This window comes from Bubalus kerabau, chromosome 10, assembly GCF_029407905.1.
Source record: "Bubalus kerabau isolate K-KA32 ecotype Philippines breed swamp buffalo chromosome 10, PCC_UOA_SB_1v2, whole genome shotgun sequence".
Taxonomy (NCBI): domain Eukaryota; kingdom Metazoa; phylum Chordata; class Mammalia; order Artiodactyla; family Bovidae; genus Bubalus; species Bubalus kerabau.
The window spans coordinates 67,076,118-67,093,414 of record NC_073633.1 but is presented as its reverse complement, the minus strand read 5'-3'; the positions used below and the strand labels follow the sequence as shown (position 1 = coordinate 67,093,414).

The window sequence follows — 17,297 nt, the reverse complement described above, 5'->3', positions numbered from 1 at the left end:
CACATAACCTAGGAAATCTTAACATTTTATCCCCAAATATTTTCTATATCATTTAAACCATTGAAATTTTGTAAAAAGTAAAATTATAATGGTTTAAGAAATTATACAAAGAATACCATTAGTTGAAAATAAGAGCTCAGTTCTCTTAATTACTAGTATTCAATAATGTCATCCCTTGGTTCTCTCACAGATGAGGAAATAAATCCTTCTATCTGAAAAGCTCCCAATCAGTAGCATTAACCTGGAAGTCTGAATTGAATAAATATTACGTGCAAAGAAAGCACTGCTATGTGCACTTCCAAAAGGAAAGAAATCTCAATCCCAAGCATCTTACAGAGGCAGGCAGAAAGCTAGGACTTTAACCACCCAAGGACACCTTAGAGATAGGGGCCGCTCCCAGGCCTCAGAGGATGGGAACTTTCAGGTGTCACGTCGGAGGAAATATTGACCATGAAGACAGGATAGGTCAAATTAAACTAAGTATGTTTTCAGAAGAAAAACGTGTGTGCATGCTCAGTCGTTTCTGACCCTTTGTGACCCTATGGACTGTTAGCCCACCAGGTTCCTCTGACCATGGAATTTTCCAGGCAACAGTACTGGAGTGGGTTGTCATTTCCTTCTCCAGTGGATCTTCCCAACCCAGGGTCAAACCCACATCTCCTGAGTCTCCTGCATTGCAGGAAGATTCTTTACTGCTTGAGTCTTTGGGGGATATCTGAACCCTTCAAGTAAAGAAATGACAGACCTTGTTGTTTTCCCAGGGGCTTGTGTGGTCCGAGATGCCACTGGGAGCGTGAATGACACCATCATTTCTGGGATGAACTGCAATGGTTCAGCAGCCTGTGGGTTGGGCTATGACTTCTCAAGATGTCGACATGAACCATGTCAGTATGGGCTGATGAACAACTTCCAGGTTTGAACTTCAAAAATTAATAATGTTTACTGCTATTGCTTCTATTTTTTAGAACATCATATGTAATGAAACTTCTGACTCTCCAACAGATTGGTTATCGACTGATTCTAATTCAGCAAGGAATAATTTGTGTGGGAGGAAAGGGAGTCCTATAGGCATTCATTATGTGGTTACACTCGCTGTGGAGGTGAGAGAACAGGCAGTTGTATGAATGGCATCACCCAGGGAAAGATTACTGCCCGCCATTATGCCTCTTCCAATCAATCGTGTAAGATTTCCTGGTGGGCAGATGGAGAGACTTCCATTAGTTAGCACTTGGAACACATTTCATGCTTGGGCTTCACTCAGGAAAAGCCTCTGTGATGGTCCTGGAGTGTGTGGAGGACAAGGCCAAGAGGGGAATTGTGAGTGGCGGAAGGGGAAAAAGAGTGAAGGGGGAAAGGAAACAGGGAAGTTGGGGAGACTATGGAACTTAAAACATATTAATTTGCCTGAATGATTGGTGAGCAGAAGGAGAAGCAAATTTGTTGTGAAGGCTTCATTCATCTATTTTAATAACCAACAAAGAGAAATTAACTCAGCTGAAGTCATTATTATAAACATGACTTAAATTGATAGAATCTCATCATGTCTCAGACCTAAAATTATGTTTAATGAGCACAGGAAAAGCAAAGATTTGAAAAGCTTCTATCTGCAGGAAGAACAAGAAAGGCTAATGCCTTTTAAAAAGATTGGTAAACAGCTGAGTCCCTCCCCAGACTTTATTAAAATACCACTTTCTGCTGGATAGAATTTCCCGTTGACCAAGAAACAGATGCCCAGAAAGGACAGAAGGGAAAAATATAAAAATTCTTGAAATCATTTCCTTGTTTATTCTTTCCAGTATCTTCTGGACATATTGTGGTGAGCATTTGTTCCTTTTATCCAAAAACAGCAACAACAAAGGCATTTCCATTTTGAAAAAAAACAACTATTAAGAACTCAGAATGAAGCAGGGGGGAAAACATCTGATTAGAAGCAATTAGCTTACAAAAGAGATTCGAAACCCCAGAAAGTAGAAAGGGAAGCATTTGCATTAAAATTTGGCTCAAATTTTTGTTTTAACTCTGTTGGAAGAGTCTCCTTACTTGAACCTCTCTCCTCAAGGTCATGAGCATGGTGTCAGGGTTTGGCCCCCTCATCACTGCTGGGATCTTTTCTGCAACACTCTCCTCGGCCCTGGCCTCCCTCGTCAGCGCGCCCAAAGTGTTCCAGGTGACATAGGCATAAGAGCACGTGCTTCTCCCACCCCCTGAGATATCCGCTCTCACCGGTGATCATTTTCCATCATTTTGTGAAACAGTTTAATGTTTGCATCTGGCTCCAATGCTATGTCTGCCACATAATCGAGATCGATTCAAATAATATAAAGAATGATAAACTGCAGTGTTAACTTGTGTTCATATTGTGTATCACTTTGTCTTTTCCCCAAATCTTCTTGTTTGAATAGCCCAGGGAAAATGACTCTGCATAGATATAAATGACGAATTTCTCCTCTTTTCCATTAGGCTCTGTGCAAGGACAACATCTACAAAGCTCTGCAGTTCTTTGCAAAAGGATATGGGAAGAACAATGAGCCCCTGAGAGGATACTTTCTCACTTTTGTTATAGCTATGGCGTTCATTCTTATTGGTTTGTAGTTTTCTTGTTCTTACTGAAAGCCAACAAATTCTTCCGATCACTCATAGGGTTTTCCTGTGACCTTGAGAAAGTATCTGTTTTATGTCTAATACAGCATTTGGGAATATTGCAATCTAAGAAGGAAATGAGAAATCCTTGTGTGTGGAGGGCCTTGGAGGACTTGAGGTGGGCTTCAGACTTTAATCTCTTCTTTGAATCTGAATGTTGGAAATCCATCCAACCAAATGCAACTGACTCCTTCCTCTGACCTGCCTGATACTGTCTAATCCCACATTGCCTCCAGCTGCCACCTGTCCTTACATCTCCTGGCCGCCAGCAGGAGAGCTGAAATGTCTATTCTCAAAATGTGGTCTGCTGACCACAAAATGTGGTCACCTGTGGATTGGGAAAATTGTGGATTGGTCACACCCAATCCCACAGCTAGAATCTCTGGTGATAAAGAATCTGAATTTTTACAAGTTCCCAAAATTCATAGACCACTAATATTTGAGAACCACTTACCTTGGCTCTTTCTCGCTAAGCAATATAGAAACAGCTACATAATCTCAAAGAGGCACACACCTCAAAGTTAGCCTGCACATTCCTCACTCCTCCTTAAGGTACCACCATTGCAGGTGAGCAGAAGGCAAGGATGACAGTAACTATGCATAGACAGGCAGAGTCAGATTCAGCGGTAGTGCTGGATAACGAGGGCTTCTCCTCATCCCATAAACTCAGGAAGTGACTATAATTCATGCATCCTCATAAGATTTCCACAAGGTTGAAGAGGGGAACATATGACTCTCCATGTCTACACATAATCACTTTTTGGTTTATTTTTTTTTTAATCTATGTTTGCTAGATTTTTTTAAAAATGAAAAAGTAATTATGTGTATATATGTTTCAATTATAATTTAAACTTTAAGACTTCAGTTATTGTCCTAGACTTCAGTTAAGTGATCAAACAGCCCCAGACTTTAAAAATTGTATACATTAAATAATAGTCTTAAATGTCACTCTTTCAGAACCCAGTAGCTTAGCTTCATGGTGCCAGCTTTGCGGCAGCATTTTTGCCTACTTTCTTGCTGGCATCCATGTCCTACAGTCACACCCAGCTTCCACCTGCATCTTCTTCACTGAAGGTGATAGCTGTCTGATCTTCAGATAAATGAGAACATCTCTAAATTATTTTTTATATCATAGAGTAAACATCCCAGCTAGGATTTAACCATACTGGATATTTACCTAGTGAGGTAAAACTTTTTTTCAGCAAACCTTCAGAGGTAAAACTCTCTAGAGATGTAGAAAAGTAGGAATGACTAACAAAAATTCTGAAAGTCAGAGAGAGCAAGCTGGGTATATGCAGAGATATATCCTGTTAGATGGTTCGGATGTACAGGTATTTAACTAACCTGTCACCCTGTAGAACATTTTGATTCTATGCATGCTCAGTCACTAAGTCGTATCCAACTCTTTTCAACCCCATGGACTGTAGCCCGCCAGGCTCCTCTGTCCATGGGATTTCCTAGGCAAGAATACCGGTGTGGGTTGCCATTTTCTTCTCCAATGGATCTTCCTGACCCAGGGATCAAACCCACATCTCCTGCATTGGCAGGTGGATTCTTTAATACTGAAGCACTTAGGAAACCCTTTGATGGTATACAAAGCAGATAAAGAGCCCTGGATTTGGTACCTCTGCAATAGCTACAGGGAATTTTGTCATCTGGTTTCCAAACTTTCTATCCACTTCCACTTGAATTTTCTGTGGGTAGAGATCTTGATTGTCTATTTTATTGGTGAGTTTTCTTGTTTCTTACTTTACAGAAACTTTGGCTGAAAATACATTTCAAATGAGCGCAGACCCAAAGAAAAATCACAACCTTCTTAAACTTTGACAGATGCTAGCTATGGTTTCAATTTCCAAATAAAGTCAAACTTCCAGACTGTAACAGCTGTTCAGCCCCTGGTCTCATCACTCATATGTACATACTCAATTCTGCTTCCTTCACAGCGGAACTGAACACCATTGCTCCCATCATCTCCAATTTTTTCCTGGCCTCATATGCACTTATTAATTTCTCCTGCTTTCATGCCTCTTATGCCAAATCTCCAGGTAAGTTGACTTTTCAAAACTAAAATAAACCAAAGCAAACCACTTCATTCGTCTCAACAAGATGAAATAAGTCAGTGAAAACCACTGAATCTGTGTTTATATGTTTCCTTATATCCTAGTGGGCAGTGTAATTCACTTTCTTTTGGTGAGTTGGGGGGCAACTTCTGAAATAGAAAAAGAATCATTTGCGCAATGGCCTTTTTGACCAACCGTAAAGTCAATTTTCTCCTGCGGCAATAAATTATTCATTGCAAGAGAAACCACATTTATTGCAGCAGTAGAAAAACACCACTATTTATTTCCAGGGTGAAAGTGACCACAGAAGTGGAATGAATGTATACGTTTGAAACTTTCTTACTGTCAATTTGTTTGCTGCCCATGGTGCAGAAGAGAAGGATGAGTAGTTCCCATAATTACCTGCTGAGTGCAGTTAGTGCCGATTCACACTGAAGCTGGTGACACCCCTGCATTCCTCAGACTGTTGTTTAAAGTGGTGCGAAATTTCACGCCAAAGAGCCTCCCCCTATCTTTGTCATCTCTCACCTCTTCTTTGCTTCCACTGGCCATTAGAGTTTTTTCACCTTTCCATCAGAAGACAGTAGAAAATTCTTCACTACCAGGACTTTTGTTAAGGATATAAACACATCTTCATTTTTTAGGGTCTGCCAGGAACTCAAACCTCCTTAGGAAAACCTCCTGCCAAAATATAGATGGAAGGGGAGCCTTCATCTGCTCAAGGCCACTAGGCTCCAGAAGATTACAGAAGAATTTTTGTTTCTGTTTTGTTGCCTTGTTTTAAGCAGAGAACAGGAGGTTCTAGTCAGTGAAGACGACAGATCACAGAAATGTGCGCTTCCATGCCATGCTGTGTTCCTTTTTTAAAAACACAGTGAAGTAATAGGGGTTGGCAGGGGTAAGAGGGAAAAGGGGAAACCTAGAAAAGCACAGAGATAACATGGACACCAAACCCAAAAGATGACTCTCTCTTTCTCCTTCCCTCTCTTTCTCCTCTCTCTTTCTCTCTCTGACACACAAACACCCACACACAGAGAAAAATAAAGGCATTTCCAGTGATGTTCTTGTAGTGTGATTTCCATCTTGTGGCCATTTTGGAAATTGCTTCTGAAGAAAGAAAGCTCTGTTGTATTTTGGCAACTCCAAATTTAAAAATATACTTTGTGTGTGAGTGTGGACACTCAGTCGTGTCCAACTCTTTGCGATCCCATGAACCATAGCCCGCAAGGTTTCTCTGTCCTTAAGATTTCCCAGGCAAGAATACCGGAGTAGGTTGCCATTTCCTTAACTCAGGGATCAAACCTGCATCTCCCGCGTCTTCTCCATTGGCAGGCGGGTTCTTTACCCACAGACCAAATGTGCCCTTCAAGTCACAGCTTCTTTACCCTGATCGCACTGTCTCCCAGCTTTCTTTCAATTCAGGGAAGTAGTAGAACACAGTAACCCCCCCCCATGCATGTATGAAAATATTTCTCACTGTATATTTTCATTGCAAAATGCATGATATATTATTGTATCAGGTTTAAAAAGCCATTGCAGAAAAATTTCTCCCTCTTTTGCCATAGATTATTATTTCTGAAAGGGCAAGCATGATCCTCTTAGGGTAAAAGAAGAGCTAGCATGAAGTAGCAGATGATATTTGATGGCTGCTCTGCCTTCTCCACAGGAAAAAGCCCATTATCTTAACCTCCTCTTTCTCGAGCCACTAAGGTGTCCCCCTGCCCTGCTGTTCCCTACTCTTTCCATCTCTCCTGCCTCCTTTCAACTCTTGATGATATAGATACCAGATGCTTAGAGTTTTGTTGTTTGGGAAGAAATCCTGGCATATAGAAAGTGTAGAGGGGCCACAAGTGACACATTTTCTACATTTCACAGCATTATTTTTTGGTGTGATTACATCTTCATAAGCCAGGGACCAAGACACAGAAAACTAATAACAGAGTTAGGAACTTGGCCTAAAAGTTCTGATTTTTTATGCTAGGGGAAAAAAAAAAAACATGTTACCTATAGTCTAAAAATACACAGTGGTATGATGGTATAGTGTGGAAATTTTTCTTGTGCACATAGATTTTTTTTTAATTTCAGGATGGAGACCTGCATATGGTATTTACAACATGTGGGTGTCTCTCTTTGGAGCTGTTTTGTGCTGTGCGGTCATGTTTGTCATCAACTGGTGGGCAGCAGTCATCACCTACGTCATTGAGTTCTTCCTCTATATATACGTGACTTACAAGAAGCCAGGTAGGATAAGAAGGACTGTACAGAGAGGGTCTCCTAAGCACTCTCTAACTATCCATTCACTCAGCAAATGTTTATGTGGCACCTCCTGTGTTTAGGTGGGCCATGTGTATGGCAGATATTAATAATATAATGTAATATGATAATACAATTGTTACCCTTGTTGAACACCTATTATTTACTGTGTACCATTTAGTTCTCACAATAGTGCTGTATGTTAGGTATTGTTAGTCACATTTCAGAGATGAAGAAACTTGAGTTCAAAGAGGTGACCACTCACTGAGGTGACCATCAGGATGTGAAGCAGCTGATATTTTAATGAGAGTGTTTTGATACCAAACCCCATAAGCTTTCCACTGATATAATTCTTCTATATCTGATAAATGAGATATAATCCCTGTCCTCAAGAAGCACAGACTCACACATAAGCAATTAACTATATAACAGTATAGCAAGCACCGTGAGAGTGACATGAACAAGTTACTGAGGAAAGGAGAGGAAGTGACTAACCGTGATTATTGTTAGACTAAATCAAGTCTGACTCCTTGCCACCCCATAGACTGTAGCCCACCTGGCTCTTCTGTCCATGGAATTATCCAGGCAAGAATACTGGTGTGGGTAGCCATTTCCTTCTCCAGGGCATATTCCCAACCCAGGGACTGAATCCGAGTCTCCTGCATTGCACACGGATTCTTTACCACCAGGGAAGCTCTAACTGTGATTAGCGTTGTCCAAGAAAACTTCCCCGGTTCATGGCTTCTGTTCCCAGGGTCAGTCACTCAGTAGGTACTTATAAATATCTGTTGAATGAACAAATACGCTACTTAAAAAAAAAAAAAAAAAAAAAAGGCAAGAGACTAGGGGTTGGTTAATCAGATGGAGCCAGGGATGGCTACTGTAGGCAGAAGAAAAGAGTGTGAGTGAAGTTAGGAAGCGTGCAAGTATCAGGCATATTTAAGGATTGCCAAGGCTCATGAACAGAGAAACCTGGTGGGCTACAGTCCATGGGGTTGCAAAGAGTCAGACACAACTGAGTGACTAAGCGTAGCATACACCAAGGCCTTTAGCATGATGGAGTCCTCAGGTGATGAGAAGGGGCCTGAGGTGAGCCTTGGAAGGTGAGTAGCCAGATAAACAAGACACCTAAATGTCATGCTAAAGAATCTGGAGCAGCAAGAAGGTGCTGTTGATCATTCAGTTGGATCTGGACTTCAGATGTTATCTTTAGACCCAGTGAAAGGGATTGACGCTTGGAGAGGCTAGAGATTAAGGAGTACAGTATTCGGTGGTCCAGTCTCAGGGGCCAGACAGACCCTCAGCCACCCTCACATGCTCTTGACCCTTCCTACACAATATAGTAGAAAACAGAAGGTAGTAACTATTTTGAAGAGCTTGGTTTTGTTGTTTTTCTTTATTACTGTATGGTATTTGTAATACAGGTATGGTGGTGGTGGTTTAGTCACTAAGTCATGTCCGACTCTTGCAACACCATGGACTGTAGCCTGCCAGGCTCCTCTGTCCATGGGATTCTCCAGGCAAGAATACTGGAGTGGGTTGCCATTTCTTTCTCTGCTAAATGGGGCTTAGTGGTATCTACCTCAATGGGCCGTGAAGGGGCTCAAGAGAGACAAAGACTCCTAAAGTTCTTGACACAAGGCTTGGTACCCAGTATACCAAGTATTTCCACACAGAGTACGTTCACATAATTTATGTATATTAATATTAACCCCCTGTAGTGTACAGTCTGTAGGTTTTAACAAATTTATAATCTTGTAACTACCACCACAATCAATATAGAGGACAGAGAGCTTCTTTGGTGGCACTCAATATGTCAGCAAATTTGGAAAATTCAGCAGTGGCCACAGGACTGGAAAAGGTCAGTTTTCATTCCAATGCCAAAGAATGCTTAAACTACCGCACAATTGCACTCACCTCACACGCTAGTAAAGTAATGCTCAAAATTCTCCAAGCCAGGCTTCAGCAATATGTGGACCGTGAACTTCCAGATGTTCAAGCTGGTTTTAGAAAAGGCAGAGGAACCAGAGATCAAATTGCCAACATCCGCTGGATCATGGAAAAAGCAAGAGAGTTCTAGAAAAACATCTATTTCTGCTTTATTGACTATGCCAAAGCTTTTGTGTGGATCACAGCAAACTATGGAAAATTCTTAAAGAAATGGGAATACCAGACCTGACCTGCATCCTGAGAAATCTGTATGCAGATCAGGAAGCAACAGTTAGAACTGAACATGGAACAACAGACTGGTTCCAAATAGGAAAAGGAGTATGTCAAGGCTGTATATTGTCACCCTGCTTATTTAACTTATATGCAGAGTACATCATGAGAAATGCTGGGCTGGATGAAGCACAAGCTGGAATCAAGATCGCGGGGAGAAATATCAATAACCTCAGATATGCAGATGACACCACTTTTATAGCAGAAAGTGAAGAAGAACTAAAGAGCCTCTTGAAAGTGAAAGAGGAGAGAGAAGAAGTTGGCTTAAAGCTCAACGTTCAGAAAACTAAGATCATGGCATCCTGTCCCATCATTTCATGATGAATAGATGGGAAAATAGTGGCTGACTTTATTTTTGGGGGCTCCAAAATCACTGCAGATGGTGACTGCAGCCATGAAATTAAAAGCCGCATACTCCTTGGAAGGAAAGTTATGACCAGTCTAGACTGCATAGTAAAAAGCAGAGACATTACTTTGTCAACAAAGGTCTGTCTAGTCAAGGCTATGGTTTTTCCAGTAGTCATGTATGGATGTGAGAGTTGGACTATAAAGAAAGCTGAGCACTGAAGAATTGATGCTTTTGAATGTGGTGTTGGAGAAGACTCTTGAGAGTCCCTTGAACTGAAAGGAGATCCAACAAGTCCATCCTAAAGGAGATCAGTCCTGGGTGTTCATTAGAAGGACTGATGTTGAAGCTAAAACTCCAATACTTTGGCCACCTGATGTGAAGAGCTGACTCATTTGGAAAGACCCTGATGCTGGGAAAGATTGAAGGCAGGAGGAGAAGGGGATGACAGAGGATGAGATGGTTGGATGGCATCACTGACTCAATGGACATGAGTTTGGGTAAACTCCGGGAGTTGGTGATGGACAGGGAGGCCTGGCATGCTGCGGTTCATGAGGTCACAAAGAGTCAGACATGGCTTAGTGACTGAACTGAACTGAATTGGTGGTCCAGTAGTTAAAAATGTGCCTTGCAATGCAAGGGACAGCGATTTGATCACTGGTCCAGGAAAATTCCACATGCCACGGACCAGCTAAGCTCATGTGCAAAAACCACTGAACCTAGGCTCTGGAGCCCAGGAGCCACAGATACTGAACCCATGTGCTGCAACTAGTGATGCCTGAGTGCCTAGAGCCAGCAGATCCAAAGAGACACCACCACAATTAGGAGCCCATGCACTGCAACAGAAAGTAGCCCCCACTTGCCACAACTAGAGAAAGCCTGTGCGTGGCAATGAAGACTCACCACAGCCAAAAAATAAAATAAATAGATCTTTTTTAAAAAAGAGAGGACATTTCCATCATGGCTAAAAGATTCTGTGCAGTCAATTTCTTCCCCCCAACTTAGCCCCTAGCTACAGCTTTTCTGATTTCTGTTCCTATATCTTTGCCTTTCCCAGAGTGTTATGTAGAACCATAGAGGATGTAGCCTTTATATATACTTTCTTTCATTTAACATGAGGTTCTCAGATTCATCCATGTTGTTACATGTATGAGTAGTTTGTTCCTTTTTGTTGTTGAGTAGTATTCCATTATATGAATATATCTCAAGATTTTTTTAATATATTCACTAATTGAAGAATTATATCTAACCTGGTATACTAATTGTATTTATATCTAGTGATTATATCTAAAGCTGCTGTAAATATTCACACACAGGGCTTTATGTAGACCTATATTTTCATTTCTCTAGGAATGGAATTTATGATTACAAAGTACACATAACTTTATAATTAACAGCCAAACTATTTTCTAAAGTAGCAGCATCATTTTCCATTCCTAACAGCAATAAATATATGTCTCAGTTGTTCCACATCCTAGGCAGCACATATTATTGTCAGTTGATTTCTTTAAAAAAAAAACAACATTCTAATTATGTAGTGTACTAAAGATATAATGTACTATCTTATTGAGGTTTGGTGTGCAATTTTTCCCAATGACTAATGATGTTGAACATATTATTTGTCATCCACATATCTTCTTTTGTCAAGTGTCTGTTTTAATTTTTTGCCTATTTTTTGAGTTGTTTTCTTACTATTCATTTGTAAGACCTCTGTATATTCAGGATACAAACCCTTTCACAGTACATCTTTTGTAAATGTTTTCTACAGGTCTGTAAGTTGTTTTTTAATTTCCTTACAGTTTGTTTTGAAGAGCAGATATTCTTAATTCCTCTAAAGTCTGATTTTTCATGTTTTATGGTTTGTTTTTTGCTTCTAATCTCTTTCCCTAATTCAAATTACAAACTATTTCTAAAAGTTTTAATGCTTTAGATTTTTAATTTATATCTCGTCATTTTGAGATAATTTTTGTATATGGTGTGTGAGGAATGGCTCAAGGTTGATTTTTTTGCATATAAATATCCAGTTGATTTATAGGGTTCTTATAAGAATGAAATAACTTAAGGTATGCTAAATTCCTGATGCATAGTAAATACTTAATCAATATTAATCTGCTTTATCTCCAGATAATTATCTCTCATCATTTTCCTTATTGTTCTGAGCAAGACTGGGGAGATGGCTCTGTCTGCTATCTAGGGTGAATCTATGCATTCCCATCAGGGACTTCTTATAAAATGTAGAGGATTCATCTAACATTTAATTTTTTAAGTCAGGGCATGGTAGTATTTTACTCCCTTATTATGAAGATTGGGTCCTTAACACATCAAACTAAAATGCTTGCTAAAGATTGATCCTCTTCATGGACACCCAGAAGTAAGAATTCCCAAGTTATTCAGTTTCATTATTCAAAATATAAAGACTGCTGCATACTCTCTATGTATGCAGAAATGCCTCTTTTCCTTTCAATCTAAGAATTTGTGAAGAACTCTTAGATTTATTTAGGGGCTGACGATTTTCCCAAGTCTACCTGCCTGCAGTGTGGTTGTAACACAGCCTCTTCCACTGAGTATGTTTTCTCAGGCTGCAACACTAGAGTCTGATCCTCAGCTGGAAAAAGAGGTCTCACTTCTAAGAATTCACAAAGATTCATGGAAGGACACACTTTCTAGGAAATATTACATTATGTTTCTCTAATTTGGGCACTTGTCACTGCTGACATAGCCAAGGAAAATCAAAGAAGGGAATGGCTTATAAAAATATTCACAGTATACAGAGGGAAGCTCAGTGCTTTTATGTCAAATTCTCCTTTGTCCACAGATGTGAACTGGGGCTCATCCACGCAGGCTCTTTCCTACGTGAGCGCTTTAGACAATGCTCTAGAACTAACTACAGTGGAAGACCATGTGAAAAACTTCAGGTAAAATTGGTTTCTCAAGCATCCTGGTGTCATTTCCCATTGGAAGCAGCTTCCCTCTATGGGAGACAGATGCACTAGTGATACGCTTTAGGGGTATATTCTTAGATAGGTAATCTTACAAAACTGCCACACTTTCACAACAGCACCTCCTGTGAATGAGCACTTCTCCTCTTCCACTCTGAGCTATGCCCACCCCCAACTCTAAATTCTCCTAGTGCTGGCTTTCACCTTCCATGTGCAGATAGAGAGGGGATCTCAGTGACGTGATTTCAGAGAGATGTCCCCAAATCCCCTGCTGCTGCTGCTAAGTCGCTTCAGTCGTGTCCGACTGTGCGACCCCATAGACAGCAGCCCACCAGGCTCCCCCGTCCCTGGGATTCTCCAGGCAAGAACACTGGAGTGGGTTGCCATTTCCTTCTCCAATGCATGAAAGTGAAAAGTGAAAGTGAAGTCGCTCAGTCATGTCCAACTCTTAGCGACCCCATGGACTGTAGCCTACCAGGCTCCTCCATCCATGGGATTTTCCAGGCAAGAGTACTGGAGTGGGTTGCCATTGCCTTCTCCACCCCAAATCCCCACACACTTTAATTGTTGTTTCTGCCTCCATATAGCTTAAGGCTTTGTGGCTTACTGAATTCCTTTAGGAGAAGTTATACTTTAAGCTCTTCTTTGGTTATATCTTATTTTAAGTGGAACTTCAAAACACAAGCTTTGCAAGGAGGGTGAAGGAAAATAATATGAATATACTGGTTGGAGAAGGACAGGTAGTACTGAGGATTTGGGATAGGGTCATGTTCAGAGGAAAAAGACAGGGGGACAGTAAGGACCTTTTCCTTACTTTACATGCTTACTATCACTAACTAAACTAAGAATACAAATTTGGCAAGATTGGCAGGAAATCACGATGATTCAAGTCTTCTAGTGAGGGACTTCCCTGGTGGTCCAGTGGTTAAGAATCCACTTTGCACCACAGGGGATGCGGGTTTGATCCCTGGTCAGGGAACTAAGATCCCACGTGTTGGGGGAGCAACTAAGCCCACGAGCCGAACCCGTGTGCCACAGTGAAAGATCCCACATGATGAAACAAAGATACCGTGAGCTGCGGCTAAGACCTGATGCGGCCAAATAAATAAATACTTCTTTTTTAAAAAGAAGAATAAAAAAGGACTTCTAGTGAGAAACTCAGGAGATATTTAGGAGAGTGGTTGCCCCATTTTGCCAAGCCTTCTGTACCAGCCCGTTCCACTGGGGGTGGTTCTGGACTCACAAGTTTCTTGTCGTGATCAGTTCTCACATCTTCTCTTCTCCATTTTCAGGCCCCAGTGCATTGTTTTAACAGGGGGACCCATGACAAGACCTGCTCTCTTGGATATAACTCATGCCTTTACCAAGAACAGTGGCCTTTGCATCTGCTGTGAAGTCTTTGTGGTAAGAGCCACTTCATCCCTTGAAGGTGCCTTTTCCTACTTGCTCATTTGTGTTGCCTTAGGGGAGCCCAGCAGGTATGTGCAGTGATAGGAGAATGGTAAGGCAGTTTAGAACAGGACCCCTTTCCTTCATTCATATACCAAGGACTAGCAGGGGCCCATGATCCTGAACTTAAATGAGTGGATAATATGTGTTTCAGATTTCACAGGAAACCAACTAAAAATGATAATACTTCCCATTGATGGCCTTTGAGTCAAGAAAAAGAGAGCCAGCTCATAAATAAAATGAAAATATTTTGGGGGGTGATAACCATTCTCAGAAATATGAAAGGATAGAATGAGCTAGAGAGCACTATTATGTAGATTAACTGATGAGGAAGAGCCAGACGCTATGGCCTTAAATGAAAGCAGGTAGAATTTAGATTAAATATTTGAATAAACTTGATGATACTACAGATATCTAGGGAGTTAAACCAAGTTTTCCATGCCTTAGATAAACATTCAAAGCTGAATGAGTTCCTTTTTGTTCAGGAAGTATGTGGTAGACTAAGCATAACTTACTGGTGTTGTTTCCAGGAGGTATTCAAAGTAGATGCTAAACACTTAACAGTAATTATTGACCAATCACTATCACTACTCTCTAAAGTGAGAAGAAAGCATTAATATTTTAACAAAATAATAAGTCTAAGTCCTCCAAATGAGCCTACTTCTACTTGTATTCTCACGGTGTGCTCTCTTGCACAGACTGTGTGTGTGTGTGTGTGTGTGTGTCCCTGTTTCTCTCCCTCTGGGTCATGCACACACACCACTCAAAATCCTCAGCAGTGTCAATGAATTATGATCATACTTACCAATTCTTCAAAGTATTTTCCTACAGTTTTTCTTATTTCAGTCTACATAACAGTCTAGTGAGGAAGAAAGGGAAAGAAGCCCTATTTTCATTACACTGATTAGAAAAGTGAGATTCAGGAAAATTCAATTATGCACAGGGTCACAGGACAAGAAAGGGGCAGAGTCGGGATACTGGTCCAGGTCTTTGCGACCACATGGACTGTAGCTGCCAGGCTCCTCTTGTCCATGGAATTTTCTAGGCAAGAATACTGGAGTGGGTTGCCATTTCTTTCTCAGAGATCTTCCTGAACCAGGGATCAAACTCATGTCTCCTGCATTTCAGGTGGATTCTTTACCAGCTGAGCCACCGGGAAAGCCCTTAGAGTTGGATACCACTCCCTAAACTTCCAATACTTGTCAGGTAATAGGGTGGCCAGGAAGCTGTGTAACCCAGCTGGGGTCAGTCGACTGTCCCATGATGCAGGGCTTAATTTACCACATGTCATTGTGACCAGCACTTAAGCATCTTTTAACACTTGGCAATACTCTAAATGCAATATGAAGCAAGCTGGTCCATCATATTCTCTTTCCTCAGTGTTTATATGATAGTAACTCAAACAATATAACTCTATGTAATTATCCCATAGAGGGTAGAGGGAATCCTACTGACTACATAAGATTGACAGGTTCAATAATGACCAACAGGGACTCCAGAGGATTTTAGAAAATCTCATCAAGCACCCTACTCTCATATTATCAACTTTGGTGCCCTGGATTAGTGGATTTCATTTTGGCCAATATAATACCAGAGCTAGTTTTGGTGAAATACGCAATTTGGGGTATTTTTGTTCTCTAGTAATTTAGAGAAAATTTAGTTTAGCAAGCCAATAAAATATCTCTAGGAGTGGAGAAATGAACTGAGAGTATAAACAGTCATATATTGGCAAGGGACACAAGGTCTTTTTAAGAGATATCACTTTAAATTAACCCTTTGCTGCTTTAACTATAATAAAAGAGTATGGTTCTGGAATAACATTTCATGTGAGATAGGTACTTAAGCCTGTTCTTCTAATGGCCCTGCTTGCTTGACATGTATATTAGACTACTTCCTACATTACTGTACTTACTCTCTGAGTAAGGCCCAAGAGCCTTGCTCCCAGGTGCTAAGATTCTCTTTGGGACAGAAAATAGTCACTGTATCAGTTATTGACTTTTCAGTTAGTTACTTTCTGTGAGCTCCTGAGACTGCAGAGGCTGTCAGCATTTTTCAACTCCATGCTCAGTCCTCAATCATCTTTACAAAGAAACAGATGGAAGGGGATGTAGGGAAAGTCAACATGACAGTTTTTTTTCTCCAAGACGTGGTGATTGGTGGTTAGGCCGACCTTGTGGAAAAGGTTAAATGGTAACAATGAGGTTGAGAGATAACAATTTAAATTTTAACTCTAGAAAGCTCATGCTCATGGACTTTTGAGACACTCAGTTAAGTTCTAAATCACTGTTTTGCCACCTATCAGCTGGGATTCCCTTGGGCACACAATTTAACCTCCCTACGCCTTAATTTTTCTCAGGTATAAAACGGGAATAATAATGATGCTGACAGCACCTGTGTTTGTTACAGGGTCACAAGAATTCTGGAAGATAAGCCTTCTAGCATTCAGCTCAGAGTCTGTCTAACAGTAAATGCTCAATTAATTTTATTTGTTATTGTTGGTATTATTATCATGGGATATTTTTGATATACAATTGTTGCCATTTTCATTCCGAAAATATACCTTCCTCAACAGAAACCTAAAACACCCTCTTTTAGCGAAACCAGGTCCAAACATTGGATTGGATCTTGGACTTCTAGTTATTCAGCAACTTGATCAAGTTGAACAGTTAGATGCGCACTCCCTCCCAACGAGTCACAAGGCAGCAGGCTCTGTGCTCCATCCCTCTGCTGACCTCCAATTACTTGCCATCTGCTCCTCCAAGTAAGGGGCAAGACGAGGAGCTCATAGGCATTTCATTGTTGGTGGGTAGTGGGAAAACACATGCCCCCCCCCCCAGCTGCCATATCCTGCAGACAGGCATTTTTAAAGGGACTAGATGTTGTAGCCCTCAAAACTGCTGAAATTGAAATTAAGAATTATACTTTTGCTGGGTCCCAAGTCCAGTAGCCTTCCAACTATTCAACTAATGTTCCACTCACCTGTCAGAGCTTCTGCCTACCTCTTGCCTTTTTCTACAAAACTTAAAGATTTCAGAAGAGGGACCCTTCATCAGGACAAACTGGGGGATATTTTTTAAGGAATCTGGCTTGGTTACTTAAAATAATGTCTATTTTTCTCCTTTGGATTACCTTATAATAAGTTAGTGATATATCCCAGGAGGCTTTCTATTCAATATGTGTGATTTTCTTTTTCTTGTGTGCTTCACTCCTTTCACCACATGAAGACTAGGGGTAGGAGTCCACCGTCAAGCATCACCTCATGTTTCTGAGTGTAGCCATCTTCAGTGCGTTTAGCAACAGGCAAATATGAAGTCAAGGGTTGTGATTTCCACTAATTGTACTATATGTTCAGCAGCATAAAAAAACACTGCCTTTCTTTGTCAGTCAGTT

The 17,297-nt window shown here is 40.8% G+C and overlaps 1 protein-coding gene and 1 long non-coding RNA gene across 4 annotated transcripts in view; one reads left to right on the top strand and one right to left on the bottom strand.

Moving 5' to 3' along the window:
• The window catches only part of LOC129621506 (uncharacterized), a 93,537-nt gene that overhangs the window by 13,200 nt on the left and 63,040 nt on the right, over positions 1-17,297 (bottom strand). The window lies entirely within an intron of this gene.
• SLC12A1 (solute carrier family 12 member 1) overlaps positions 1-17,297 on the top strand; it is an 88,616-nt gene that overhangs the window by 32,512 nt on the left and 38,807 nt on the right. The window contains exons 11-17 of the mRNA XM_055538042.1: positions 762-913; positions 2,060-2,167; positions 2,461-2,584; positions 4,584-4,685; positions 6,786-6,941; positions 12,335-12,434; positions 13,751-13,862. Of these exons, the coding sequence (XP_055394017.1) occupies positions 762-913; positions 2,060-2,167; positions 2,461-2,584; positions 4,584-4,685; positions 6,786-6,941; positions 12,335-12,434; positions 13,751-13,862 (854 nt within the window). The remainder of the gene's footprint in view (positions 1-761; positions 914-2,059; positions 2,168-2,460; positions 2,585-4,583; positions 4,686-6,785; positions 6,942-12,334; positions 12,435-13,750; positions 13,863-17,297) is intronic.